Raw genomic sequence first — 26,982 nt, 5'->3', positions numbered from 1 at the left:
CTCTTCCACGGCATGCATTTTTTATTTCTATTTGATATTTGGGCTGATTGGGTCCTGATGAATGTAAAAACAAAGATTTACAAGATTTTTTTTTTTAACCTAATTTTTGTTTCTGAGAAAAATGAGAGCCTACCACCATAGATAGATAGATAGGCAGGCACACACACACACACACACACACACACACACACACACACACACACACACACACACACACACACACACACACACACACAATAAATCTTCACCTAACAGAACTGAGATACACTCCTGCTTACACGGGACACTAAATTGGATAAGAGGAAAAATGGATGGATGGATGTGCATGTTTATTTTCTCTCCTTGCTAGAATAACTGAAAGATCTGAAAATGTACTTTACAACAGTAGAGGTAGAAGTCGAAGGCCAGTATAAGCAGTATGACAGTTAAACTGGATATTTTCTGGTAACATCATTTGTAGATGAGGAGGCCCAGATTACACAAAACAGGTTTAGTCTGCCAAGTTGGCATTGTTAAAATATGAAAAGTGATAAAACAGAATTTAATTTCACATTCTAACTGTGATTTTCACCATAGAATTAACAGTAACTTCAAATAGTAAAACAGTAAAGCCCCCCCCCCCCAACAAAAAACAGGAAAAACTAAATTATTTGATGATGTAAAATTACAATACATTTCACTATATTTTTTTGAAAGGCAAATAAATATATTCAATATTTAACCGCAATGTTTTCTGTGCTACGTTATACATGAGCTATAGCAGCAGAAGACCACACATGGTGACTCCTGTCAGGTAAGAACAGGACAATTGATAAGTCTCGATTTCTGCTGCAACATTTGGCTTTCAAACTTGTGTTTCTCAAACTTCTTTTATGAACATGACAGTGAGTTCACTGTTTTCAGACATCCTCCACAGTCACCAAATATCAGCAGCCATGTGATGATGTAATCTCAATATGGACCAAAATCTCTGAGGAGTGTTTCCAGCACCTTGTTGAATCTGTGTCTTGAAGAATTGAGGCAGTTCTGGAGATAAAGGTACCAGCAAAGTGTAACTAATGAAGTCATTATCAGTTCATTATCAAAGATCTAAACCCCCCAAGGGGCTCAGTGAAGTCACTTCTATGAACAGTTTAATCAAAAAAGATGTTTAGCAAATAACAGAGTGGATATTTTTCCTGGTGAGCAGCAACAATATGACTATTTTACATGTAAGTCACCGTACATGTAAAACATCGTATCCATAATGCCTGTTATCCATGTGCCTGTTACTAATGCTTTTCATTACAGTCTCTGCCTGCTTTGGCTTATACTTTAAGTAGTTAACACTGCAGATGTCGTAAAATATCCACTGCCAGCCGGTTTCTTTGCTTTGTGACAGAACGTGTTCACAGTATATCACTCATGGTTTTCTCCCGCTCCTCCTTTCTTCCTTCCCGAGTCCACACCGAGAAAAGTGTAACTGCGAGGCCTCTCTGTGGGCATTAATGTGGACCTCGCTTTGTCGTTCCTCTTTTCCATCAGGGTAAGACCAGGTGTTATGTAAGATGGCTCATACTGTCAGGGAAACAGAAAAAGAGTATCAGATATTGGCACTATGGCACTATAGTTATATACTTCTCACATATGAGTGAATTTAAAGTTAATGCTACCTTTGCTTTTCAACCTGAGGGTAATTACAGAGATAAAACAGACTACTTAGTTTCTTTTCTTTTTTTTTACTCTAAAACAGTAGAAATGATTCTTGTCGCTTCTAAAATATTTGAAAAATAAATTACATGTGATTTCACTCATTCAGACAATAACTTTTTTTTAAAAATTTGATTGTAGTTTTTAGGGGTCACCAGCCAAAAAGGCAGAAAACCCTTGGCTAATTTGTACTTTCTACACGTATGTTTATCTTTTGTTTGCAATGATTCAAACACATGGATTTTACTAAAAGGAAATTTCACTAAAAATAATTTTTTTCTTTTTTTTGGCTTCTTATTACTTACTTCAGAGTTCTAAGATGATAACTTTTAATACTGAGGAGAAGAGATATTTGCAAAAGGCCACTGTTATGTTTTTGTGGAGTGACAACTGACTTAATTTCAGGTTTATTTCTATAGTCCCAAATCACAATAACAAGGTTCTTTATATTGTGAGCTAAATGCACTGCAGTGTAAGTAAAACCCCAAACTTTCAATTTATCTCCGATGAGCAGCACTAGGAGGATTCTTCCTTTTAACAGGAAGTAACTCCCGGCCAATCCAGGCGCAGGGAGAGGCAGCGATGTGACATAACCCCTCACAGGGATTAAGGGGGAAGAAAAAAGGAGAGCACAGAGAGAAAAGGGAGAGCCTCAATAAATATCTTTCTAAGTCTCTAAGTCCTTTAGTTAGTTAGTTAGTTAGTTAGTTAGTTAGTTAGTTAGTTAGTTAGTTAGTTAGTTAGTTAGTTAGTTAGTTAGTTAGTTAGTTAGTTAGTTGAATCTGCACACTTACAGTGGGCCTGGTATATCTCGGCACTGAGACTCTTTTCTTTTCATGACTTGTAGCTGCGTCTTCCTTGCTCAGATCCCACATGGACTGGGTATGTATACTCTTTGATTCTCTCTTAAGCAGTCCTGAACTGGTATGTGGAATTTTCCTCATGATGTCGCTCAGAGCGCTGAAGTTATCCTCCCTGTGTATGCTCAAGATTATCGGCTTCTGACAGGAGAGAAATACATCTTAGCTTTTCTAGGAGCTCCATATCAAGATGAGATTGAGTGTTTTGAAAGCAAAAGCAGGTTACTTACTCTAGAAGATGGCTTGTTCACCATTTTTTTTGCAATATCATCTGTTTTACTCTCCTCTTCTTTAATAGAGTACCTTCTTGCCTGAAAAGAGTAACGCCTGTATGTTTCCTCGTTTGCTTTGTCATCATATCTAGATGTATTTCTGGTATATAAAGTCGTGCTCCTCTCTGATGGGTGGTGCCTGGAAGTGTCTCTCTCCATGCTGCACTCCATCCAGTAGGAATAAAAAGTGACAAACTTTATTTTAGACATTTTAGACCATTTGAAAATGAAACAACTCTGAATAAATATGCAAAAGGAAAGCTAAGGAAAGCTAAATTATAACCACCAGGCTTTATCCTTTAAAAAAATAAGTTTTCCTTGTGTGAACATGTCATTTGAATATAAAAGGATAGAAAAGTAATTAAAAAAAAAAATCATACCAACACACACACACACACACACAGAAGAAAAATCTGGCATTATTTTAAAGTAGGTACAGTTAAAATGCTTATGACCAGCTTTTCTCAATAAGCCACAAATGTGCTGGATACAATAGAGTACGGTACAATATAATCTACAAAATACACAATTTGGACATTAAATTATTATTTATACAATTATTTCAATAACTTATTTTGGTGCCAGATATTTGGACATGACATCTTACCTTTTTGTTCTTTCTAAAGGAGCTAGCTGTGCTGATGAGGACTCCCTGCTCCTAAATCAAGACCAAGATCAAGATCATGGAAAAAACAGAGACAACTAATTGTCTTAATCATAGCATAGCTAATAATAGGACTTTCTTGAAAAGTAATTTTTCTATGACATCAGTTGACTCTGGAGGCAGATTGTCGTTGACCCTATCAAATACAAATATCTGTAAAAACATCCTACAAACATATACAAATAGATATATTTGGACAAGAAATTGCCAAAGAAAAAACTTGTATCTTGTTGATCTCACCTTTTTCTTCTGTCTGAAGTATCCGGCTGAGTCGATAAAGACTCTCTGCTCCTAATAAATAATCAAGATCTTAAATGTTTGTGCAAACGAGCTAATAGTCTTAATAACAGCATAGCTCATAATAACACTCACTTGAAAACGGCTGATTTTTCTATGTCAGTTGCAACAGGAGACACGCTTTCAGATAACCTGACAAATACATAAATCTGTAAGAACGTCCTCAAAATATAGATATATTTGGACGTGAAATTTTAAAATTAATAATTATTTTTCCATATATCATGTTGATCTTACTTTTTTACTCTGTCTGAAGTAGCTGGCTGAGTTGATACGGGCTCTCTGTTCCTGTGAAAACAAATAAGATCCCAAATATCCTCAGCCTGGAAAAAACAGACCCCTAATAATCTCAGTCATACCACAGCTAATAACAAGACTCACTTGAAAGTTGATTTTTCTATGACATCAGTTGCCACCGGAGAGATTTTGTCTTTGACCCTGTCAAACACAAAAATCTTTAAAAACATCCTAAAATATTTACAAATAGATAAATTTGGACAATCAATTTTAAAAAAAACTAAGTTGTATCTTGTTGATCTTACCTTTTTGTTCTGTCTGAAGTATCCGGCTGGGTTGATAAGGACTCTCTGCGCCTATGAAAATAGTCAAGATCCCAAAAGTTTGTGTAAAACATTGACATGGAAAAAAAAATCGAATAGTTTGAATCATTACATAAGACTCACTGGAAAGTGGATTTCTCCATGTCAGTTGCCACTGGAGAAAGGCTGTCTGTGATCCTGTCGAATTAAAAAATCTTCAATAACATGGTGAAAATATACATATATTTGAAAATGACAGTCTAAAAATAATTCTCTTTTTTTTTTGGTGTCTTATTGATTTCACCTTTTCGTTCTCTCTGAAGTAGCTGGCTCTGCTGTCAAAGGCTCTCTGTTCCTATGAGCATAATCAAGATCCCTTATGTTTGTGTAAATCATCGACATGAGCTAGTAGTTCAAATCATAACATAGCTTTTAATAAGACTCACTTCAAAGTTGAGTTTTTAACAACTTCAGTTTCCACTGGAGAGAAGTTTTCTTTGAATCTGTCAGACACAAAAATCTGAAAAAAAACATCCTGCAGCACAAAATATTGAAAATATCCAGTTTGCTATTCTGGAAATTACTCAAAGAATAATACAAAAGGGATGGCAGGTTAAAGCAAGAAGCAAGAAGATCAGCTACAGGTTTGGTTAAAGGACAGAATAAATTCTGGCCATGAGAATTTTAAATATGTCTGCTGTATTCTGACATATTTATTCAAGGACTGATGATGATGTGGAGACTAATTCAGATACACTACCTTCTTTTATCCTCAAGATGGTTTTGGTTGTTAGTAAATCCATCCATTAAAGGTGTGTTTTTATCTAACTGCATGCTGTTCTGTAGCACCATCTCCAGCTTCACCACTTCCCCATGAAGATACAGAGGACTGGTTGGCAAGCTGCTTTCTTCTGAAAAAACTCCCATCTTATCCCAGTCCAGAGGGGAAACAGCACGTGGGGAGGGAGGGTCGGTGATATCGGGATCAACAGAGATCCTTTTCAGAAGTCTGACAGCTGAAATGTCTTTAAGCTGATGGTTTTGGTTCACATGGGTTGCAGTGGAAAGAACTGGGAGTGAACTAGCATACAAAATCCTGAACTCCCAGTCAAATGCATCAACAGCTGGTCCCCTCAGGACGGTGATCAGCTGCCGGTGCAGGTGGGTATCCGTCCAGGTGAAGCTGCAGAATTCAGCAACAATGTTTTGAGTCACTTTCAAGCATTTACGCCTCACATACAAAGACAAGCAGGTGGAAGCCAAATCTGTTTACCTGTAGCTGCCGTGGATCACTGTGTCTAAATCCACCAGAATGAATTTCTCATTCATTTCCCCAACCAGCTTTCTTCCATCCCTCAAACCAAAACTTCTCCCACCAAGAGCTCGGACCCGTATGTTCTGTCAAAACACAAGGTTTAAACTCAGCATTGCATTACACTAAAACCTGTGACAGTGCCAAAAGCTGAATCGTCACATTGGTGTGTAACGCTGTAAGTACTGTAGGTACAAACAAGACCATGATCTTGATATGATTAAGTGGTACTTTAGGTTTCAAGGTGATATAATCAATGCAAAGGAGTGTAGGCTTGATCCGCTGAGGACACAAGAAAGAATGTCTAAAAGTGCATGTAACAGGTACGACTGTGTATACACTTGGATTTAAATTGATTTTGTGGAAAGGATTGGATATAAGTGTAAACAGGGTTTTAATTCAGCATTCTATCCAAGTATGGCTGAATTCTGCCCTGATTTTACCTTCTGTTCATCTATTTCATGAGCAGCTCTAATGAGAATGCTGTCTTTGCTTGAAAGCAATACAAACTCCATTGAATGCTGTGCAACCAGTTTAGCTGTGTGGCCGATTCTCTGCTACATTCCTACCATCAGCTTGTCAAAGCAAAAAGACAAGACTTGCAGTTTGAGTTCCAACATATGTGCACAGAGTCAAGTAACTCAAACTGAACTAAAGCAATAAAACTACATTTGAAAAGCATTTTTAACTTAAATAAATACAAAAACTAGACTTTGGGAACAAATGTGTGCTTATAGATGTCACTACAGTAGCATGGGACATATGGGAAGTGTTTTTAGTTTCATTCTTTTTCAGCTTAAACAAATTTGCCACCACATTGAGCACAACAAGACTTTGTTGCACATGTTAAGACCAGGATAGCAAATGAAAATATCCCATTCCACAATGCGCTGCTGTGTCCAACTAAAATCTTTGTTTTATTTACTGCCATGTGTGAAGGATGGCTGCTAGGTGTGTGCTGATTTGTATGTGTTGACTCACTGGATGCCAGAGCCTGTTGGACGAGAACTTCTCCTGAATGGACCTTTGGTTCAGGATGATGTAGACAGGGACGCCCCGAGAGGCAGCACTGTGTAAATCTCCAATTATTGCACTATCTGTCAGTCTGTCTATCACGATGGCAATTACCTGAATGACATGAAAATATGCATGTATATAATTTAGCCTGCATTTTTAACTAAAGCCCACTTCTTTCAGTGTTCAGGCCTATCATAAGAATACAATCGTAACAAAAAGAAATGATGAAATCATAATGGCTAAAAGTTAAAATTTGATGGTTAATTATCAGAGAAATGCCTAACAACAAAAAGAGTTCTTTAGAGGAAGTGCTGCCTCTAAGGCTTTCTCTACGGGAAATCTTCAGGAGTGCAAAAAAAACCCCCAACAATATAAAAATATTTAACTCTAGGAGAAATTTAGCAAGCAAGACAAACACAGGCGTCTTCATCAGGGTCTAAGCATATAACTAATTTCCTTTTAGATATCCTGACTTTATGTACTTCATATGAAAACATAAGCTGTTTCTATTCGTGAAAATAATGAATCCAGCTGAAATTTGCGTACCTGTCTGGCTCTTTGTAACTGCCGTCTGATCACCTCTCTGACTGAAGGTTCCCCTTCTGCAGGAGGGCTGGTGTGGACTGTGACACTTGCCGTTACCGACCAGGGGGTTTTATGAGGCCAGCCCAACTCCAGGCCCGGGACTGGCACGTCCGAGTGGCAGGGAAAGTAACTGGAACAGAAGTCCTCCATCTCTGCCATGCTCTCTGCTCCATTCTCATGTTGTAGCCGCGGATCGTTGAAAGAGTAGCTCTGAACCCAGCTTTTAAACTGGCTGACCTCTTCAGAGGATAAGAAGCAGTCGGGGAGCTCTTTGACGACTGAGTAGAAAGCCTCTGGTCCAGCGCTCAGCAGCTTCTCCACTGCTTCTCTCTCCCTCTCACTATAGATGAACTCCGGGGAGGACTCATCCACCGGCAGGAAAACTGTATCCTCATCCAGACTCTCCTCGTTGTTTGACATGACTGTAGTCTTTCCCGGCAATAAGCGTTAACTTTTTTAAAGCAGTGAAACTCAACTCATGTCGCTCTCCAATCAAGAAAAACGGAGATTTTCATTCACTCCTCCAGAAAAAAAACAACTCACTATTTCCATTTATGGCAGTTCAGAGATATCTTGTCCTCGCTTGCAGTCGGACTCTACGATTTTGTCCCCTAAAACAACCAAAAAATAAAATAGGTTGAAATGTTTGATGACTAAATCAGCACTTTGTGAAACTCACCTCCTGGGCAGTTTGATCTCTTTGGCTCAAGTGTGATACGATACGTAAGCTGAGAGCAGCTGTGATTCTTCTGTGTGTGTCACCTCACCCACCTGTTATCTAATTTCATTAAAGGCTTCCACTCCTTGTTGCTGACACCATTCCCAGATTCCAGACATACTGCGGAGCTGACGGATCGCTTCAGATCACAGACGCCCTGGCATGACTCTACTTTATCCCCTCTGTCTTCACAGCATATATTGCCGGTTTCCGATTGTAAAGAAGATGCATATACCTGTGTGTGAGGCGTGTAGTGGATTATAGTGCCATGCATGCTTTATCTGAGAAGCTGTCGTGCGCCACGCAGTGTTTTTTTTTCTGGGACCGGTCCAGCCTGACGGGTAAGTTTACGGGTAACGTGTAATACTGTATCTAGCTCTGCATCAAACGGTGATAGGTGCAATCTGTAAGCTGTTTCATTTTGATTTCTTTGGAAGTGCTTTAACGAAGCTGTTTGTGTTTCTAAAGCACGCGGGAGTTATCACTGATTTTTCCCCCTCTTCTGTTCCGTTGAAAATGTCCTGATGTTGCTTTGAAAAGATAAACAGCGAATGCCACAAATTGGTGAGCGATTGAATGACAAAGAGGGAGCAGCATTTTTGCAGCCACAGTGTTATGTCGTTAGATTAAACCTCCTCTGCTTTACAAAGCACTTACTGAGAAACAAAGGAAAGCCCACACAGACTGAACCCTTTAAAACACAGGAATGCTCTTTAGCCCAGCTCTGAATGCATGACCTTTTAATGAGTGCATTTTCTCATTGCATAAAAAATATATATAAACATTAAACACAGAAATTTATACATATATTTGCTCACTCAATTATTCTGTAGTAACTTTGAATTCCCTGGAAGCAGGAATAAGAAAACTGAGCTGTGGCATTTAAAGATGCACTTCATTCTCAGTCATCTTATTTCCTCATCATGTGTGCTTATACTCTTAACTGGAGGGACAGAAAGAGAAAGACAGAGAGAGACAGATAAGGTCTCTGAATAAGGTGCCTTCGCTTCAGCTTCTTGTTGGCTCACTGCTTCTTGCGCAGGTGGATGTACAGGACTCCACTCACGAGAAGCAAGGGGACGCACAGCCACGCCAGGATGAAACAGTAGCCAAAGTGTCCTTTGTTCAAGACTCTTGAGTCATCAAAAATCTCCTTTCTGTGGAAGGTGGAGATGAGGCAAGCGGCAAAGTCCGCGAAACCTGCAAACGTTTTAAAATAAATAAACAACAACAACAACAATAAAAAATCGTATTTTAAAACCACATTAGAGAGTGAGTGACATTGCTTAATTTTACAGTCATCGGGTGAGGTGATGAACCTGATACATTGGTTCACACTAACACCTGTCTGTTATTGTTACACTTATGCGTTTTGTTCTTTACGTTTATTTACAGTACTGTGAGCAGAATTCCTCAGGATTTTGAGCCCTAAACGCTCAGCGAGGCTGGTGGGGGGCAGTCAGAAGAGAGAGGAGCATTTATTGTCACTTTAATACACATCTATGATGACTCCCTAAAATATAAGTACAATCATTTTAAGGTTTTAAATATCAATGGTCATATACAGTTTTCTCTTTTATTAAGAGAAGAGGAGCCATGTCATTTGACATATCAGTGCTTTCCAACCTCCAAGAGCTGTCTGTCATGCTCTACCTCACTGGTTTCTAAAGATGCAGCATATATATCCCTAAAAAACAAAAAGATTGTCGGTTGGTCTGTTCTGATTGGCTGCCTGTCCCAAAACCGAAAGTTCTAACTGCAGGTGGGAGGGGCTTCTGTGCCTCAGATGACCATCTTTGGAATATATGGTCTCGCTGAGCGATTATCTGAACATCTACTAACCGAGGCTTACAGGAATTACTTGTACATACTTTTGCCTCATTATCTGAAAAGTAGGTTTTGAGCATGCACCAATGTATCAGCAAAAAAATAAGGAAAAACACAATAAACTGACTTTGAAGGTTAAAAACACTTATTTTTTTAAGTTTTAAGCAAGTGGTAATAAGACAGGAGCTAATACTGAATTTGTTGAGGACTAGATACAGCTGTGGTTTAACACACGGTGGTGCTCTAGTGAGCCACAGTTTAAAGGTGTGAATCGTGCAATTACTTTGATTATAATCACAACCATCAGGCTACACAAACTGTTGTCAGACCAGTTTATTGATGTTTTGAAGTGCACATGAGATAAGAAAACTGTTTGATGACAAGAAAATTAACATCTTTGTCAAACTTCAACCATATAGAAGAAAAGCATGATTCAAAAAGTTTGGAAAAATAAGAAAGCAACTGTTTTTAAAATTAAATCAATGTAATGGAAGTGTCCAGTCCAATTAATACAAAATTAGCTACTAATTGACTAAAATTAGTAAATTAGTTACTCTTTGCAAAGAAAGAAGAAGTCATTAAATACCTGCAAAGGCCTGACAGAGGCCTGTGATGTAGAACAGGCTTCCTCTGGACATGGTGAACAGCTGACCCAGAAAAACCAGGAAGGAGATTGAGGAGAAGACCACAGAGAAGACCATGAGGGCCTGGATAGACTGCAGCCAGTCTGGAAGAACAAGTTAAAGGAAGAGCATGGCTCACTATGGAGCTTTGAACTGCACTGAAAAAAATATGTTGTTGGATTTACTTAATTCAATGGTGGACATTTGTTGCACACAGATGTTTTGCTTCGGCAGCAACTTAAACAATTGAGTTAAATTAACACAATTTATTCATGTTCAATAAACCTGTGCAATTTGTGTTGATAAAATGTGACTTAAACATGTTTTGATGAAGTAATTTGAGCTCTTGGAATATTTTAATCCTTCACAATTTTCTCACGTTATCCCAACACGATTCAATAACTTTTACCCAATACTACTTGGTCACTTAAATACTACATGTTATCTTCAAATTACATTTTGCTATTATATTCTAGTATCAAATACACAATTTTCAAATGGAGGCCTTATAACAGATTGTATTGTTCTCTTCCAAGATGGTTGCTGGCATCCACCAGTAACCTTTCAAAACAAAATGTCTAATTTCACTGCATTGACAGTAGGTAAAGAATTAAACTGACATTACTCCTCCACTGAATCTATATAAATCAACAGTTAAATAATGTCAGTTCTTCCGTGTTCTCTGGAATCAATCACAGTAAAGAAATTAGACTGTTTCTTTTGAAAAATGTTGGGAAAGAACAAATCAAAACATTCTATTTAAGGCCTCTGACATCAAGATTCAGTTAAACAACAATTATAACTAAACAATTTGAGGTAATGTTAGTTTCCATTAACATTAAATTAGGTTACTGAATTGGCAAACACCTTCCTATTAACACCTCCCATTTTACCCCAATAACTAAAGAAATTAGCACTTGCAGGTCAAAACCTTTATTCAAGAGACGCAAAAATAACATTGATACAGTGACTGTCAAAAATTACAGCACTGATCATACTGTGACATCTTGGTTCAAAACAGCACACTTAGAAATATTCAACGTTCTTTACTTCAACTGAATGAAATTGAAAATACCATTTCACACGACCCATATGGGATATTTAGACTGTATAACTGTTCACGCTACATCTCTTCACTAGTAAAAGAAAGAAAAAATACAAAGACAAATTTAAAAATGCTGCCAAACAGACAAACAGAACTTGTACAGAGCAAAAGGAAAAACAAACAACAAAAAAAACGGCTTGTCCTCATGGCAGTTGCAGAGTATATAAAAATGAACCCTGCGATCCGTTCCTGGAATTGAGCTTCAAAAATGCAGCAGAACAAGTGTGAGATTTAAATGTCCTCTCACCTAGAGCTGGTCACCTCACATGCATAACAGTGAGCTTCGTTGCAGGAGCAGTTTTGTCTTAGTTGTGAGCTTTTCTTGAGAGCTGAGTTGCATCCAACTCCATTACCACCCTTTGAATCACCTCAAAAGTGTAGCAGAGTTGTGATGGGTAACTCATGTTGAAGGAATAAAAAAGGTCCAAACAGCATGGCTACTGCAAAGGTCACGTTATCCAGATCTTGAAGAACAACATCAGAAAAGTCATTGCCTGGCGCATCTCTGGAGACAGATGTTCATTGTGGTTTTCTCAATCTGTGCAGTGGCCTCAGTCAAGTCCTGGTTAAACACAAAACATTTCTTTAAGATTCCTTTTTAAACTCATCTCTTTTGAATCTACCAGTTCTAATGTTAGAGTAATTTAAACCAATGCAAGCAACATAGTAAATAGCTATAGCCAAAGAGTGGCCTGCCATGCTGCCATTCATGGTCTAACAGAGTTTCTAAGAGAGGGTGAAAAACATAATAATTTCAAATGCTTTACATTAGTTTTTGTTAGAAAGACACCGGCCCATCAGAAATCCAGGTTATGTCACTCAGAAGATGTTAGAATTTAGACTTTCAGCCCCACAATTTGGTTAGCTGTTGGTCAGTTGGTCTTTTTTTTTTTTTTTCAAACAAAAGCTAATGTAAATATTGGGGGGATTTTTCTTTGTTCACTAGAATGACAAATTTAAAGTTTTTTCACACTGATGTGACCCCTAATACAGGGGTGGGGCCTCAAGGGCCGGCGGCCGAGTTCACTACCAGGCCTCATGTGAACTTCAAATTATTAAAGAGGACTACTGGTCCTAACCAGTCCAATGAGGATCAAGTGGATAACTAAATGCATTTTTAAATGTTGCAAAGCCACAATCTACTCATAAAACACTCACCATGAACTCCTGCACCAAGATGTTGCAATTGTCTTTCACACAGATGCGGAGCACTTTGATGAGGGACTCCGAGCATTAATGTCATCCTAAAGTATTATAACAAAGAAAACAGAGATTTGTGAACTTTTCAGTAGCACAGAAGAAAATGATCCCAGACAAAAACTCTTGACTTTTTAAACCAGTCAACATGCAACACCAGCATCTACAAAGCAATATCAAAAGTTCCTGTTTGACATCAACTTTATGGATATATCGTTTCCAGAACATTTATTTTTTAAAAAAGATAAATTTTTCTCAGTGGGCCAGTAAATGCATGACGAAAATTATGGCATCCTTTCAGTGGAATCAGTACTCACAGGTAATAGTTGACGGTTTCAATGGATGTAGCATAAAAATCTTTTACTGACCTAATGCAATACATATACACTTTGTAGTTAAAGAATTTTAAAGTTCTTACTGTCATAATGGCAGCTACATCCATTAGCTTTGTGCCCTGTTCCCCCGATCACTTTGCAAACACTTTCAGCAGACTGCCAGAGAGAAACTCAGCTCCGTCAGAAACCTTGACTGTATGCATGGTTGGGCTGCACTGGAATGCTGCATTTTATCTGAAATGACATAAAATTATTTTGAAATAACAGCAGGCACTGTGCTTGGTTAATCAGTAATGTTTTGTTGAATAAAAACTGTGTTTCCAGATCTTATGGGATTAAAAAAATCCAAAGATGTTTGTTTCTGATTTGCAACCCAACAACCCACAAGTTACAACCTCATTTCAGTTCAAGTGTGCATTAATGCGAGTCCAGTAATCACCTTTCTGGCAATACATACAGGTATAAGTTAAACCTATGGCAGATTTTGGATTTCTCAGTTGTATTAATAGGGTGAGTATGCATGCACCTAATAATTATAAAAAACCTATTATAATTAAGTTACAGAAACGAAAATAGAATATACTTTCTTACCATAACACCTTGAACCCACAATCCATCAGCTGACTCCTGGTGAAATGCAGAATAGAGGTCGTCTCTCAATGTGCAGCAAAAAAAACAAAAACAAAAAGAAAAGGACAGCAGGTGAGGGCAGGAGGGGTAGGGATGTAAGCTAGCATAATGCCGCTGATGATATTAGCTAAAGCTGTTCAATGTCCAAAATCTCACTAACACCACGGTGCAGTAAATACACAATGTAACTGAAGAGTCAGTTGGCAAATCTATTCACACAGAAAACCAAATTATGTTATGAGTGCCTCGTAATTAGGTTTAATGTGATATTACGGCTCTTGTGCCAAAGACAAATTCAAATGAAAAAGCGCCAATTCTTTGACAACAGATAAAACAGCAAATAAGCTAACGGCTCTTTTTTAGCATGTTACATGGCGACACTCTAGACGTTTAACTACATTTGGCTGAAATATGGTAAAAATTAATTCAAAAAATCAAGACATACCAAAAACGTAGAGTTGGCTGCTCGACTTGACTGAGATGGATGCCTTTTTTAAACCACGATCCAAAGCCCGCGAGATGAAATCACGCGTGGTTTCACGAGATTTAACGTTGCTATCTTATTAACTTACTTCACCTGAACATGATATGAACAATTTAATACACCCTTTCTGCATATCATGTAGTTTTTACACTATATAGTTACATTTAACTTTAAAACATGAGGCAATTGTGTTAAATACATGCAAGATGCTTACATAAATCCAAGAGATGGCCAGTCCCTTTTTTTCAGTGTGTTATGCAATAGCCAGTGATGCAGAAATGAAATTAGAGATATGAAGTATGAAGTTGTGCGAGCTGGAGGCCCTCACCCGATGAAGCCAACAGAACCACATCATCTGCAAAAATCAGAGATGAGATTCTGAGGCCACCAAAGCGAAAGCCCTCCGCCACTTGGCTGCGCCTAGAAATCCTGTCCATAAAAATTATGAACAGAACCGGAGACAAAGGGCAGCCCTGGCGAAGCCCATCACCCACCGGGAACGAGTTCGACTTATTGCCGGCAATGCGAACCAAGCTCTTGCAACGGTTGTATAGGGATCAAATGGCCCGTAGCGATGGGCCAGACACCCCATATTCCCGCAACACCTCCCACAGGACACCCCGAGGGACACGGTCGAATGCCTTCTCCAAGTCCACAAAACACATGTAGACTGGTTGGGCAAACTCCCATGCACCCTCAAGTATCCTGGAGAGGATAAAGAGCTGGTCCAGTGTTCCTCCTGTATCCGAGGTTCGACTAACGGACGAACTCTCCTTTCCAGCACCCTGGCATAGACTGTCCCAGGGAGGCTGAGGAGTGTGATCCCCCTGTAGTTGGAACACACCCTCCGGTCCCCTTTCTTGAAGATGGGGACCACCACCCCGGTCTGCCAGTCCACAGGTACTGCCCCTGATCTCCACGCAACCTTGCAGAGGCGTGTCAACCAGGACAGCCCTACAACGTCCAGAGCCTTCAGGAACTCGGGGCGGACCTCATCAACACCAGGGGCTCTGCCACCAAGGAGTTGTTTAACTGCCTCAGTGACCTCGCCCCCGGAAATTGGCGGGTCATTCCCCTCATCCCCAGACTCTGCTTCCTCCTCGGAAGACGTGTCAGTGGGATTAAGGAGGTCCTCGAAGTATTCCTTCCACCGCCTGACAATTTTCTCAGTCGACGTCAGCAGCGCTCCGCCAGCACTATACACAGTGCAGGTAGAGCACCGCTTTCCCCTCCTGAGACGTCTGACGGTTTGCCAGAATCTCTTCGAGGTAGCCCGAAAGTCTTTTTCCATGGCCTCTCCGAGCTCCTCCCACACCCGAGTTTTTGCTTCAGCCACTGCCCGAGCCGCATTCCGCTTGGCCTGTCGATACCTGTCGGCTGCCTCCGGAGTCCCACAGGCTAACCAAGCCCGATAGGACTCCTTCTTCAGCCTGGTGGCTCCCTTCACCTCTGGTGTCCACCATTTGGTTCGGGGATTACCACCACGGCAGGCACCAACCACCTTGCGGCCGCAGCTCAATGCAGCAGCTTCGGCAATGGAGACGCTGAACATGGTCCATTCGGACTCAATGTCCCCAGTCTCCCTCGGAATGCTGTTGAAGCTCTGCCGGAGGTGTGCGTTGAAGATCTCGCGGACTGGGGCCTCTGCTAGACGTTCCCAGCACACCCTCACTACGCGTTTAGGTGCACCAGGTCTGTCCAGCGTCTTCCCCCGCCACCTGATCCAACTCACCACCAGGTGGTGATCAGTTGACAGCTCAGCCCCTCTCTTTACCCGAGTGTCCAGAACATATGGTCGCAGGTCTGCTGATACGATTACAAAATCGATCATCGACCTGCGGCCTAGAGCGTCCTGGTGCCACGTGCACTTATGGACACTCTTATGTTCGAACAGGGTGTTCGTTATGGCCAAACTGTGATTAGCACAGAAGTCCAGTCCCTATTGCCAGTCTTGGCAGCCGGGGGTCAGTCCGCCAGGGCCTCCGCTCCTGGCCGCCACCCGGCACACAATGCACCCGACCCCTATGGCGCCTCCTGCGGGTGGTGGGCCTGCGGGAGGATGGGCCCATGTCTCCTCTTCGGGCTGTGCCCGGCCGGGCCCCATGGACTAAGGCCCAGCCACCAGACGCTCGCCCTCGGGCACCCTCCCCGGGCCTGGCTCCAGGGCGGGGCCCCGGTAACCCTATCCCGGGCAGGGTAAACTGTTCCCTCGATGTCCTTTTCATAAGGGTCTTATGAATCGCTCTTTGTCTGGTCCCTCACCTCACCGCTCCAGTTCGCAGCCGAGTGTGAAGCAGCGGGAATGAGGATCAGCACCTCCAAATCTGAGGCCATGGTTCTCAGCCGGAAAAGGGTGGAGTGCCCACTCCGGGTCGGGGATGAGTTCCTGCCCCAAGTGGAGGAGTTCAAGTATCTCGGGGTCTTGTTCGCGAGTGATGGGAGAAGGGAGCCGGAGATCGACAGACGGATTGGGGCTGCAGCTGCAGTAATGCGGACGCTGCACCGGTCCGTCGTGGTGAAGAGGGAGCTGAGTGTAAAAGCGAAGCTCTCAATTTACCGGTCGATCTACGTCCCTACCCTCACCTATGGCCACGAGCTGTGGGTAGTGACCGAAAGAACGAGATCGCGGATACAAGCGGCAGAAATGAGCTTCCTCCGAAGGGTGGCTGGCCTCTCCCTTAGAGATAGGGTGAGAAGTTCAGCCATCCGGGAGGGGCTCAGAGCAGAGCAGCTGCTGCTCCACATCGAAAGGAGCCAGCTGAGGTGGTTCGGGAATCTGACAAGGATGCCCCCTGGGCGCCTCCTGGGTGAGGTGTTCCAGGCATGTCCCACCGGGAGGAGGCCCCGGGGCAGACCCAGGACACGCTGGAGAGATTATATCTCTCGGCTGGCCTGGGAACGCCTTGGTATTCCCCCGGATAAGCTGGAGGAGGTGGCTGGGGAGAGGGAGGTCTGGGCCTCTTTGCTTAGGCTGCTGCCCCCGCGACCCGGCCCCGGACAAAGCGGATGAAAATGGATGGATGGAATGGATGGAAGTATGAAGTTAGAAATACTTTCTTACCACTTTGATTGATAGCAGAACACAACCAGGCTTCTGTGGCATTGTCATACATGCAGTAATGCCAGAGGTTGGAGACTTCTGATTCTGTCCAAACCCACCAGGTCTAAAGAAAGAAAGAAATTCAAAGTATGCTCACTCACACATTAAGACAAATATGCAGAAAGGCACATGGCACAAATCTACAGCTGGTATGTTGAGAAGCACCATTCTTTTGCTCAGTGCTCTTCATGTGAAATACAGAGTAACAGCGACATCTGTTGATAGAAGAGGGTAAATTATTTAACACAATTTCCCACGTCTCACCTTCTCAAGGGTGGCAATGACAAGCATGGCCAAGGAGAGCAAATGCAGCACCACTAAGGAGATGAGTAGGAAGACCATGGCTATTCTGAGATTCGAGGACGAGCCTAGAATCGGGTGTGCAAATGACCCTGTGAAGTATGTGAGAAAGTAAAATGATTAATTATTAAAAAGATTTTATAATTAGTCAGTGAACACTCCTCTTTGTTTTCTTCTTTTATGCTATTTAAAGTGACCCACAGATTTCCGTGGCCTGACACACTGGACTCTTTGTCTGCTTCTGGGCAGTTTCACTGACAATCTCTGCTCATTTATCAAGGCACAGGCACGCCACACAGAAGGAAGTGGATGCAGGGGAGTTGCTCCATCTCTTTAGACTCTATCCAGTCTCTGAGGGGCACATGAAAACATCTGCACTCTGTAACATCTGTAAACAAACATGCAGTATGAAACCCTTATGCTCATGATCGAATACTGTGGCTTCTACTTTTTAAAATCTGGATATAAACCTCCAGCGTTTAAATGCACAAAGCATGAAAATCATATTAACGAATAAAAAGTTTTTAACGCTTTGTCAAATGATTTTTTTGTAAACAGGCCTCTGAGTCAAAACAAAACAAAACAAGTAAAACTATTTAAATCTTTTGATAAGTCAGCAAATTTACTAAAACCTAAATCAAATGTTTCCTCTGTGTGACTAATAACTGTCTCTGCAGTAACAGAAGAGAGGAAAATAAACACTTTCCTGAACGTTTGGGAAGCTCAAAGGGGAAATTACATAGCTAAGTAACAGTCTTCAGTTTCAGTAACACATCTGGATAAAATTATTAAATGATTTTTTTTATAAAGCCTGCACACTACATTAGAAATTCTCCTTTTAAGTGATGTTTTTTTGTCTACTTTTTCAAATTAGAAATGGATAAAATGAAATTTTGAATTTGATGTGTCACCTTATGAGTCTGTAAATCGCACGTCTGTTTACATTGGCACACTTCACTGTGTCGTTACCCTGCCAGGAGTTTGCATTGGTCTGGCATTACAGGGAAATGTTGCTCTTAAATCTCAGATGATCCAGAAAGACAGCGCTAAGTTATACTGTACAAAACTCCAGCATATCTCAAGATTAACACAGAAAGTGTAACTTCATAAAAGCTCAGAGAAGTATTTTGTTAGTCTCTTTATAATCCTCCCTAACAAGTGTGAGTAAACTTCTTACCCGTTTCAAAGCGTTGGAGTCGAGAGCTCGAGAGAGATCCTCAGATACTTTTCCCTAGTGACTCCTATCCACTATCTCTGCTTTTTCGTTCCTTGCAGAGGTTTTTGCTTGAACACTTGGAGAGAAGGGCACCGAGGAGGAATGCAGAGTTAGACATAGGAGGAGTTCTCTACAGCCATTTCCTCCAAACTTTCCCTGCCCTCCCCCCAAATCTGTGGTCGGGACCAGCCCGATACCAAAAAATAACATTCCTGTGGACCTGCGTGAACACAGAACATATTCTTTGCAGTTTCCTGCACACATCCCATCTGTACCGAAAATATGGGTCATAATAATAACAACACTGTGCTCATTAGGGGGTGTGTTGAAAAATGAAAAGGATCCCACAGCATTTGTCATGATACTGCTAGATGTGTGGGCAGCACATGATTAAATTGCTACAGACAGATTTATGTGCCAATGCTGCATTCCTGCTCATGCTGTTCATTGAGCCTTGCAGCTTGGTATGAACACCACTACATCACTTCCTACGTGAGGCGACGGAAGGACAGGAAATAAGGGCTGATTCCTGCCCACTTTTGATTGTAAATGTAGAAGAAATCTCAGACCACCCAGAATAAAACACACACCGTTTCATCCTAAATTGAATCCCAAGAGACGATAATGATTTGTCTTTAAACTCAACTTCATCAAGTGACGTCATTCACGGTAAAGGTTTACTTAATTGTCCTGCCAGGTAGTAGACTTTGTCTCACTAATGAGAGACTGTCTTCTGTGTACCTGAAGTAGTGTCAAGATTAAAAAATATCAAATACAGAAAATAGGAAGAGGCTGGATTATTTTTACTGTTGTATTCATGTTTAGGAAGCACTTTGGTTCATTGAATTGTTGCTTATTATGCGGTTTCATTACAGCGCCACCTTAATACACATGAACTTATTGAAGACATCATAGCCCGTGAAAGTAAAATTGTAGTTTTAAAAGTACAGTACTGGGCTTGAGATTGCATTTTGCTAGGAAAATGGGATATAGGTGCCAGCATTTATTGGAATATGTGCACACATATACAGCATATAAAACAAAAACAGAGTTTATACAATTCTAACAAGTTTCGTAGACAATGTTTGTTATGACCACCTTTATGCTCTCACGCAGCAGGCTTGGTTGTGGTTCCGAGGATCTCTAGAAGTAGAATTTGAGGCAGAGCCTTCAGCTCTCAGACCTCTCTACTATGGAGCCAAATCCCAGTTTGCATCCTGGAGACAGACACCCTTACTAAATTTAAGGTTAGCCTAAGCCCTAAGACAGCTGGGATAGGCTCCAGTGACCCCCCGCGACCCTGAAAAGGAAAAAGGAGAAGTGGATGGATGACTTAGTTATGGTGCTATAGGCTCAGATTTCATGGAAGGTACTGAGCACTTCTTGTCCATTCACCTCTTTTCACTCCTCAGGTGTTTATATCCCACTGCAGCATGTCCTTAAATCCTTGTGTTCTCTTTCCTTCCTCTCTTTTCTATTCTTCTCTTTCCCCTTCACCCCTAATCAGTCACAGCAGATGGCTGCCCCTCCCTGAGCTTGGTGCTGCCAGAGGTTTCTTCCTATTTAAAGGGGTTTTTCCTTCACACTGTTGCTGAGTTTTTGCTCATAGAGGATCATTTGATTTTCCTCCAAATACTGTAAGGTCTTTAACATACAGTGTAAATTGCTTTGAGGCAACTTTAGGTGTAATTTGGCACTACCTAACTAAACCTGCACTGAACTGAGTTCACTGAGGCAACTTTTCTTGTCATTTGTTTTAAGTCATCGTCAGGAATAGTTCTCCACACATTTTAAAGGACATTTACCTTTTTTTCCATATCCAGATGATCCTGCACTGCTTCAGTGAGCTGAGGTCCAGGCACTGGGGAGGTTAACCCTTGATTGTGGTTTTCCCCTCTATCCAGGTAGGGTTTTACTGAATTGACAGGTCGTTTGGGATCATTGTCATGCTCGAAAACCAAACTGATATTTTTATCAAGATCTCCAGCACCAGTGGTGGAAATACAGACCCAAACCATGACAAAGCCTACACTGTGTTTCACGGATGGCTGTTGACGCTCACTGTTGCACCTCTCTCCTCAACTCTGTTGATACTTACAATGATTGGAACCAAAGATTTAAACTTCCAAAAGACCTGCTGCCACAGTTTTTCCAGTGCAGTTGTGTATAATATGGTACCTCATCATTTTCTCCATTTCCCTTCCATAACAATGGCTTCTTGACAGCCAACCTTCACTGCGATAGTTTCTGGTGAAGGTTTAGCGAAAATCAACTAAAAAGGCCACAAATCAAGTTTGTTTGTTTTTTTTAAAGGAAAGACAGCACACCATGCTGAAATATTCCACTTTGACTAATAGCACTTTGTTTGCAACAATAAAGTCATTCCCAAAAACAAATCTCTCTTCCACAACAAATAACAGTCACTACAGTAACATGAGGAAAATAAACATTAATCCTTTCGTAATCTGAAGCATCCAGGAAGCTCAAATGGGAAGTGACATCATAAAGTAATACTCTTCAGTTTCAGTTCACTAATACAGCAGGAAAACATGAGTAAACTGATTATTATTATGAAACCGATTTATATTTAAAAAAAAAAAAAGCGGACGCTACATGTAACTTTATAGCTCTGTACATTAATGCAGCAGTGCACATTTTAATTGTCAGGAATTTTTATTGGTTGTATTGGAAATCTTCCCTCCAAAATTTTGAGATAACTGGGAAATTGAGGTTGTACTTCTTTGTCAGACTTCTGGGTTTTCTAGGGCATGGGGGTTATTAATTCTTTATTTATCCAGGTAAAAATCTCATTGAGATTATTCATCTAATTTCCAAGAGAGACATCATGGCAGCAAGAGTTAAACACATGTACCACATAACTACTTAAAAACCAAATACAATATTCTGTATAAACATGTAAAAAATATACAACAATGATTTAGAGCAATATTTAAAAACCAACCACACCAACTAAGAATTATTCTCCACTTTCAGATAGACTTAAAGTTCCAAAGGAAACCAATGTTGGATGCAAAAGACATAGAGAAAAAAAAAAGTGCCTTTATGAAAGTGTGTGAAAGGGTGGATGAGATAAAGTATAAAGTGCTTTGAATGCCCAAGTGCAGTAGAAAAGCAAACATTTTCACAAATGTTCTGTATTTTGTTACTATTTGAGCACATCTTCAAAGACCAATGCTGTAACATTTAACCAGGGCTGTGCAGGGGCAGGTGCTCAAAATTAAAAAGGAGTGCATAGAACCAGGCTGAATAACAACAACCCACATTCATCAAGAATCTAAAATAATATAGAATTGCATCATACTATCACTCATCAGGTGGGGACAATGCAAAGCAACCATAGCCTATATTTTACCTGATGGGGTACAATGTTACTGCTGCTGATAGTGCTGGAGGGCAGGGCTGTGTTGATCTGAGACTGTAGACATCAAGTCCAGAGGAGAAATGCTAGCTGATTAAAGTAGTGTTGTGAAATAATACAACGCAAAGATTGGTGACAGCTCTTGGAACCATAGGGCAACAGATTTAAAAACTGGGAAATAAACTGAAACTGTAGAGATCCATAGAGATACAAGTTTGCTGCAGAGAACGTTGGCCGGGGTCCACCCTACTATAAACCAAATTGCAGAGAACCTATGAGGATCCTACTCACCACCCTTCAACAGTTACACAGCTTAAACAGTTGCTAGGGGAAATGAATCCGAGCTGCAATGCTTAAAGACAACCTGTGATTATCGCCACCTACAACAGGAAAGAGAGAGTGCCAAGTGTCAGGGGGAGTCAGGAGTAGGCCACAGCTGCACCAGCCTCCGATTAAAGAGCTAAGGGAGGGGTGAATGTTCATGCTGCGTTCACAAACACCATGCATGAACAAAACATCTCCTACAAAATATTACCCACAACATTAGAGTAGCTTGAGAAGGCGATATCGGCCTGCGCATCCAATTAGCATTCGCCCACGTTATGTTTTACCCGTGTAAAAGACAACGAAAATTTTTAGCGTCAGATTTTTAAATCCCAGAGTTTGTCCGAGGGCCCTCCTCCGTCGTCGCAGGACTAGAACGACGGGAAGAAAACAACGCGCTCACGGTGTTCGGTGTTCGGATTTTCAAAGGCAGTTTGAGACAATTGCGGCCAAAAAAAAAAGAAAGAAAGAGTGGTATGAGACCGCAGTTAAATGAGCCGCGGTCAAGCCATCCGCCTCTTATCCGCCACATAAAGTTTCTTGCGCTTCTACACTTGCCTTTACGGCAGCGCCTGTTTTCCTTCACACATACGCGCGCACACATATTGCATTGGGATAGCCTGGTTCCCCTTACTGTACCTCTGGGCCAAGTTTAATCACTATCAATTGCAATATTCCACAAAAATTAAAGGACAGTTATGCTCATGCTCATGTTCAATACAGTTAATGCAAAACAATCACATCACATTCACAAATTCATTAAAAATCATTCTTGATAGTTGACGTCATACTTTAAACGCATTCCTCCTCTGAGCTACCTATTGTGTCTCTGGACCAAGTTTCATCTGAAACTGCTTTTATACTCCCAAGAAATAAAAGGACAAGTCTGCTCAAATGTAAAAACTTTAAAGGAATGTGATAACGTAATGTTAAAATGTATTCAAAATCATTTGTTATAGTTGACACAAATTTCTCCTCTTCTTGGACACCCACACTATTCGTGTGCAAGATTTTGAATTTTCTGTAAAAAAAAATAAAATGTTTAGGGTCACATTAAAAAAACCCCTTTTTTTGCACTTTAACCTTTGCCTGACGTTCCTTCACTGCTCGGTCCATCACAATACTCAAAAGTTAAAGCAAAGATAACATTTCCTAATTTTAGAATAATCAGAATCAAAATGTCTTTATTGTCATTGTCGCAGGTACAACAAAATTAAAAGTGCTCTCCGATCAGTTGCATCATCAATAGAAATATAAAAATAAAATAAAATAAAAATGTAATAAAATCAATCAATGAAATACTTAATATCAAGTGCTAATAAGAATAGTATGAGCAAACATTCACATATATTCCCACAAACATGCTTCAGTCAGTGCATAGATCATTTCAAGAGTGGTATTGGCGACTGTCAAACCTTTGAGTCGCCGAGCAGCTGAATACGGGAATAATGTTGACGCGCCCGCTGTTCAAAACGTAAGTCAAAGTTCCAATTTAAAAAACTCCTTTATTTGTTATCAAAATTCTTGAAATCCATCCAAAACTCCCATCTCTGCAGGACCTGTACACCTCCAGGACACTGCGGCGTGCAGCTCGGATCTCAGCTGACCCTTCTCACCCTGGACACAGTCTGTTTGACCTGCTCCCCTCAGGCAGGAGGCTCCGGTCCATTCGCACCAGAACCTCTCGCCATAAGAACAGTTTCTTCCCCTCTGCTGTTGGACACATGAACAATAAACGTACGACTGTCCCCACCACTAACTCATGACCCTACGCTGTGTTCACTGCATGATTCCATGTTTTGGCACTGATCACCACCTGCACTCATGTATATATCTTTCTACGTAGCACTTTTAATTCTTATTCTTACTTTTATTTTTTCATGTCTATTTAAGCGCAATTTATGACAGTATGTTTGCACTGAAGCACCGCAGCAATTTCCTAATGTTGTAAACCTGCTCAACATTTGGCAATAAAACCCTTTCTGATTCTGATTCTGATTCTGAAAAAATGGTGATCAAAACATTCCAGGCTTGAGCGGTCAGCAAGTCAACTTCCCCCATCACCCACTCATTCAGAAAAATTCCCTCGGGCTGCAAACAGGTGACATTTAGACATATTATTGCTGTTGGGTAAAAGTTGTGTTTGAGTCTATTTGTGACTGTACTGTCTTCCCGAGGGCAACATTTCAAACTGGGAGGGGCCAGGGTGGGAAGTATCTTTTATAATGTTCTGAGCTTTTTAAGCAAGTATTGTGTAGCTCTTCCAGCGTGGGGAGAGGGCAGCCAGTGATCCTTTGGGCGGTGTTCATGACCCCTTGGAGTGGTTTCCTCTGAGCCACAGTGCTGCTAGTGTACCGGATGCATATGCAATAGGTTAGTACACTCTCGAAGGTGGCTCTGCAGAAGGACACCAGCAGTCTCTGTGTAATATTTTTCCTCCTGAGAATTCTCAGGAAGTACAGTCTCTGTTGGGCCTTTTTCAGCAGCTCAGAGGTGTTCATACTCGAGGAAAGGTTCTCCTCTATGTTGACTCCCAGGAAGCGAAAGTTTGCCACCCTCTCCACACAGTCGCCTTTAATGATTAGTGGTGGTATCTCTGCCTTTTTTCTTCTGAAGTCTATTATGAGTTCTTTGGTCTTTGAAGTGTTGAGGAGGAGGTTATTGGCCTTACACCATGACGACAGCTGCTCCACCTTATCTCTGTAAGCAGACTCATCACCCCTGGAGATGAGCCCCACCACTGTGGTGTTGTCTGCAAACTTCACAAAGGTGTTGCTCTGGTGGACAGGAGTACAGTCGTGAGTGTAGAGAGAGTAGAGCAGTGGACTGAGCACACAGCCCTGGGGTGAGCCAGTGCTGAGACTCAGGCTGAGGATGTGCGATGGCCAACTCTCACTCTCTGTCTACAGTCCGAGAGGAAGCTGTTGATCCACAAGCAGGTGGTGTATGGAAGCCCCAGGTCTTGTAGCTTCACCACCAGTTTGTGTGCAAGGTTGGTATTAAAAGCAGAGCAGTAACCCCTGAAAAGCATCCGCACATAGCACTCCATGCTGCCGTTAGGGCAGCATGGAGTGCTATGGCTACGGTGTCTTCCGTGGATCAGTTAGCTCTGTAGGCAAACTGGTGTGGATCCAGGCTCCGAGGCAGGGCTACTGTGATGTGTCTGTGGACCAACTTCTCAAAGCATATCATTATCACTGGGGTGAGTGCCACTGGTGTGTAGTCAGGCTGGTGATGTGGGGCTTCTTAGGCAATGGGACTACGGTGGAGGACTTGAGGCAGAATGGGACAGTCGCCTGTGCGAGGGATTTAGTGAAGATCCCAGCCAGGTGTTCTGCACAATCCCTCAATATTTGGCCTGGCACTCCTTCAGGACCAGCCGCCTTCCTCGGGTTGACGGCCCGCAGAGTGCGCCTCACCTCGTGTTCTTCCAAGGTGAGGGTGCTGCTGCTGTGGGCCGCGTGTTGCAGCTGTGGCTCCAATACCTCGGGTACCACGGCCACAAAGCGGGCGAAAAAGATATTCAGTTCCTCCGCCAGCTCCAGGTCACCTTCCGTATCTCAGAGGTAGATCACCCAGTGTCACAGAGTAGCTAGCACTGCTTCCATCTAAGTGAAGAGCAGATTACCTGTATATTGAGCAGGGTATGAATGCAGCCAACATTTTCAGCCCCGCCAGGTTAACCCTTTAACAAATTAGCCTTGTATGTTGACTAAGAACCAAAAGGCTTAATAAAAATGATATTTAGAAGGCAGTAAATTGGTGTTTTTTTTTATTTTACTTTGACTAAACGTAAACTTCAGAGTGGCGGACCTTAACGCTACTGAGGTCTCAGAGTGAGGATTGGTGGCTAAATATTGGTGGTGGCAGTATAAATACTCACGTATGTTGCTGTTGCCATCCCGTTTTCTTTAGTAGCAAGCCAGCTAAGTGCAGATATGCGCGCGCCCCTTTAAGGGGTCTAGAAAAAGTGGGTCAAAGTATTGGCGCAATCTATCTTTATTTTTTAATCTAAATGAGATGAATTATCATTGCCTTTTAAATTTAAAAATACAATATGATGTTATCAACATAGATCATTTAGGATACATTAAATAATTAAATTAAATTAATTAGTTTAGATAGACTGTTCCTCTTTCTTTTTTTCTTTTTCTTTTTACCTTTTCCCCACAAATGCAACACCAAATCTCATATTTTATTTGTTCTAGATAGGGTGATCTCTAAATGGTTTGTCAAACAGAGCAACCTCAGCCTCATTTCAAAACTAACTTTAAAAGACGATATCAAACATTTTTAAGTAAAATTGCTTTTTCTTCATCACAAGCTAGCTGGTGTTATCTGCTAAAAGGCCTTTAGCGAGTAGGTAAAGTTCTAGAATAAACCAGTTAATTGTAATGTTAAAAATGACCTTATGACTTTCAAATGCGTAGAATTCACTTTTTACTTACCATGTTTTATTTCTTAGTAGTGGAGAAGTCCAGTGATATGTGATCAGGTCACAGTCTAGTT

The 26,982-nt window shown here is 41.2% G+C and overlaps 3 protein-coding genes across 9 annotated transcripts; all 3 read right to left on the bottom strand.

The window, feature by feature from the left end:
• Positions 1 to 308: 308 nt before the first annotated feature.
• fam83e (family with sequence similarity 83 member E) lies at positions 309 to 8,557 on the bottom strand. Of its 4 annotated transcripts, none has more exons than XM_076884103.1 (17): positions 7,915 to 8,557; positions 7,197 to 7,846; positions 6,615 to 6,761; positions 5,595 to 5,719; positions 5,082 to 5,504; positions 4,768 to 4,824; positions 4,626 to 4,697; positions 4,466 to 4,519; positions 4,325 to 4,375; positions 4,164 to 4,220; positions 4,020 to 4,070; positions 3,858 to 3,914; positions 3,726 to 3,776; positions 3,429 to 3,479; positions 2,780 to 2,981; positions 2,484 to 2,690; positions 309 to 1,557 (listed from the first exon to the last, which is right to left on the bottom strand). In XM_076884103.1, exons 2-17 carry the CDS (start codon positions 7,653 to 7,655, stop codon positions 1,399 to 1,401), a joined length of 2,223 nt encoding a protein of 740 aa, XP_076740218.1. In that variant the 5' UTR covers positions 7,656 to 7,846; positions 7,915 to 8,557; the 3' UTR covers positions 309 to 1,398. The 4 variants fall into 4 exon arrangements, with proteins under 4 accessions (XP_076740218.1, XP_076740217.1, XP_076740216.1 ...); XM_076884102.1 differs by having other exon boundaries at positions 8,007 to 8,557; XM_076884101.1 differs by having other exon boundaries at positions 7,197 to 8,557.
• Positions 8,558 to 8,676: 119 nt separating this feature from the next.
• On the bottom strand, positions 8,677 to 18,928 carry emp3a (epithelial membrane protein 3a (MAM blood group)). 2 transcript variants are annotated; one of them, XM_004548606.3, is made up of 5 exons: positions 18,732 to 18,928; positions 17,519 to 17,646; positions 17,216 to 17,318; positions 10,367 to 10,507; positions 8,677 to 9,153 (listed from the first exon to the last, which is right to left on the bottom strand). In XM_004548606.3, exons 2-5 carry the CDS (start codon positions 17,594 to 17,596, stop codon positions 8,978 to 8,980), a joined length of 498 nt encoding a protein of 165 aa, XP_004548663.1. In that variant the 5' UTR covers positions 17,597 to 17,646; positions 18,732 to 18,928; the 3' UTR covers positions 8,677 to 8,977. The 2 variants fall into 2 exon arrangements, with proteins under 2 accessions (XP_004548663.1, XP_076740222.1); XM_076884107.1 differs by lacking the exon at positions 18,732 to 18,928 and adding an exon at positions 17,756 to 17,911.
• LOC143418639 (uncharacterized) lies at positions 11,321 to 17,202 on the bottom strand. Of its 3 annotated transcripts, XM_076884106.1 has the most exons (5): positions 14,116 to 17,202; positions 13,632 to 13,667; positions 13,124 to 13,274; positions 12,667 to 12,752; positions 11,321 to 12,070 (listed from the first exon to the last, which is right to left on the bottom strand). In XM_076884106.1, the coding sequence occupies exon 1, from the start codon at positions 15,983 to 15,985 to the stop codon at positions 14,597 to 14,599; it is 1,389 nt and encodes a 462-aa protein (XP_076740221.1). In that variant the 5' UTR covers positions 15,986 to 17,202; the 3' UTR covers positions 11,321 to 12,070; positions 12,667 to 12,752; positions 13,124 to 13,274; positions 13,632 to 13,667; positions 14,116 to 14,596. The 3 variants fall into 3 exon arrangements, with proteins under 3 accessions (XP_076740221.1, XP_076740219.1, XP_076740220.1); XM_076884104.1 differs by having other exon boundaries at positions 13,632 to 17,202; XM_076884105.1 differs by having other exon boundaries at positions 13,124 to 13,667.
• Positions 18,929 to 26,982: the final 8,054 nt, after the last annotated feature.

This window comes from Maylandia zebra, linkage group LG5 (assembly GCF_041146795.1).
Source record: "Maylandia zebra isolate NMK-2024a linkage group LG5, Mzebra_GT3a, whole genome shotgun sequence".
Classification (NCBI taxonomy): domain Eukaryota; kingdom Metazoa; phylum Chordata; class Actinopteri; order Cichliformes; family Cichlidae; genus Maylandia; species Maylandia zebra.
This window is presented reverse-complemented; position numbering and strand designations above follow the sequence as displayed.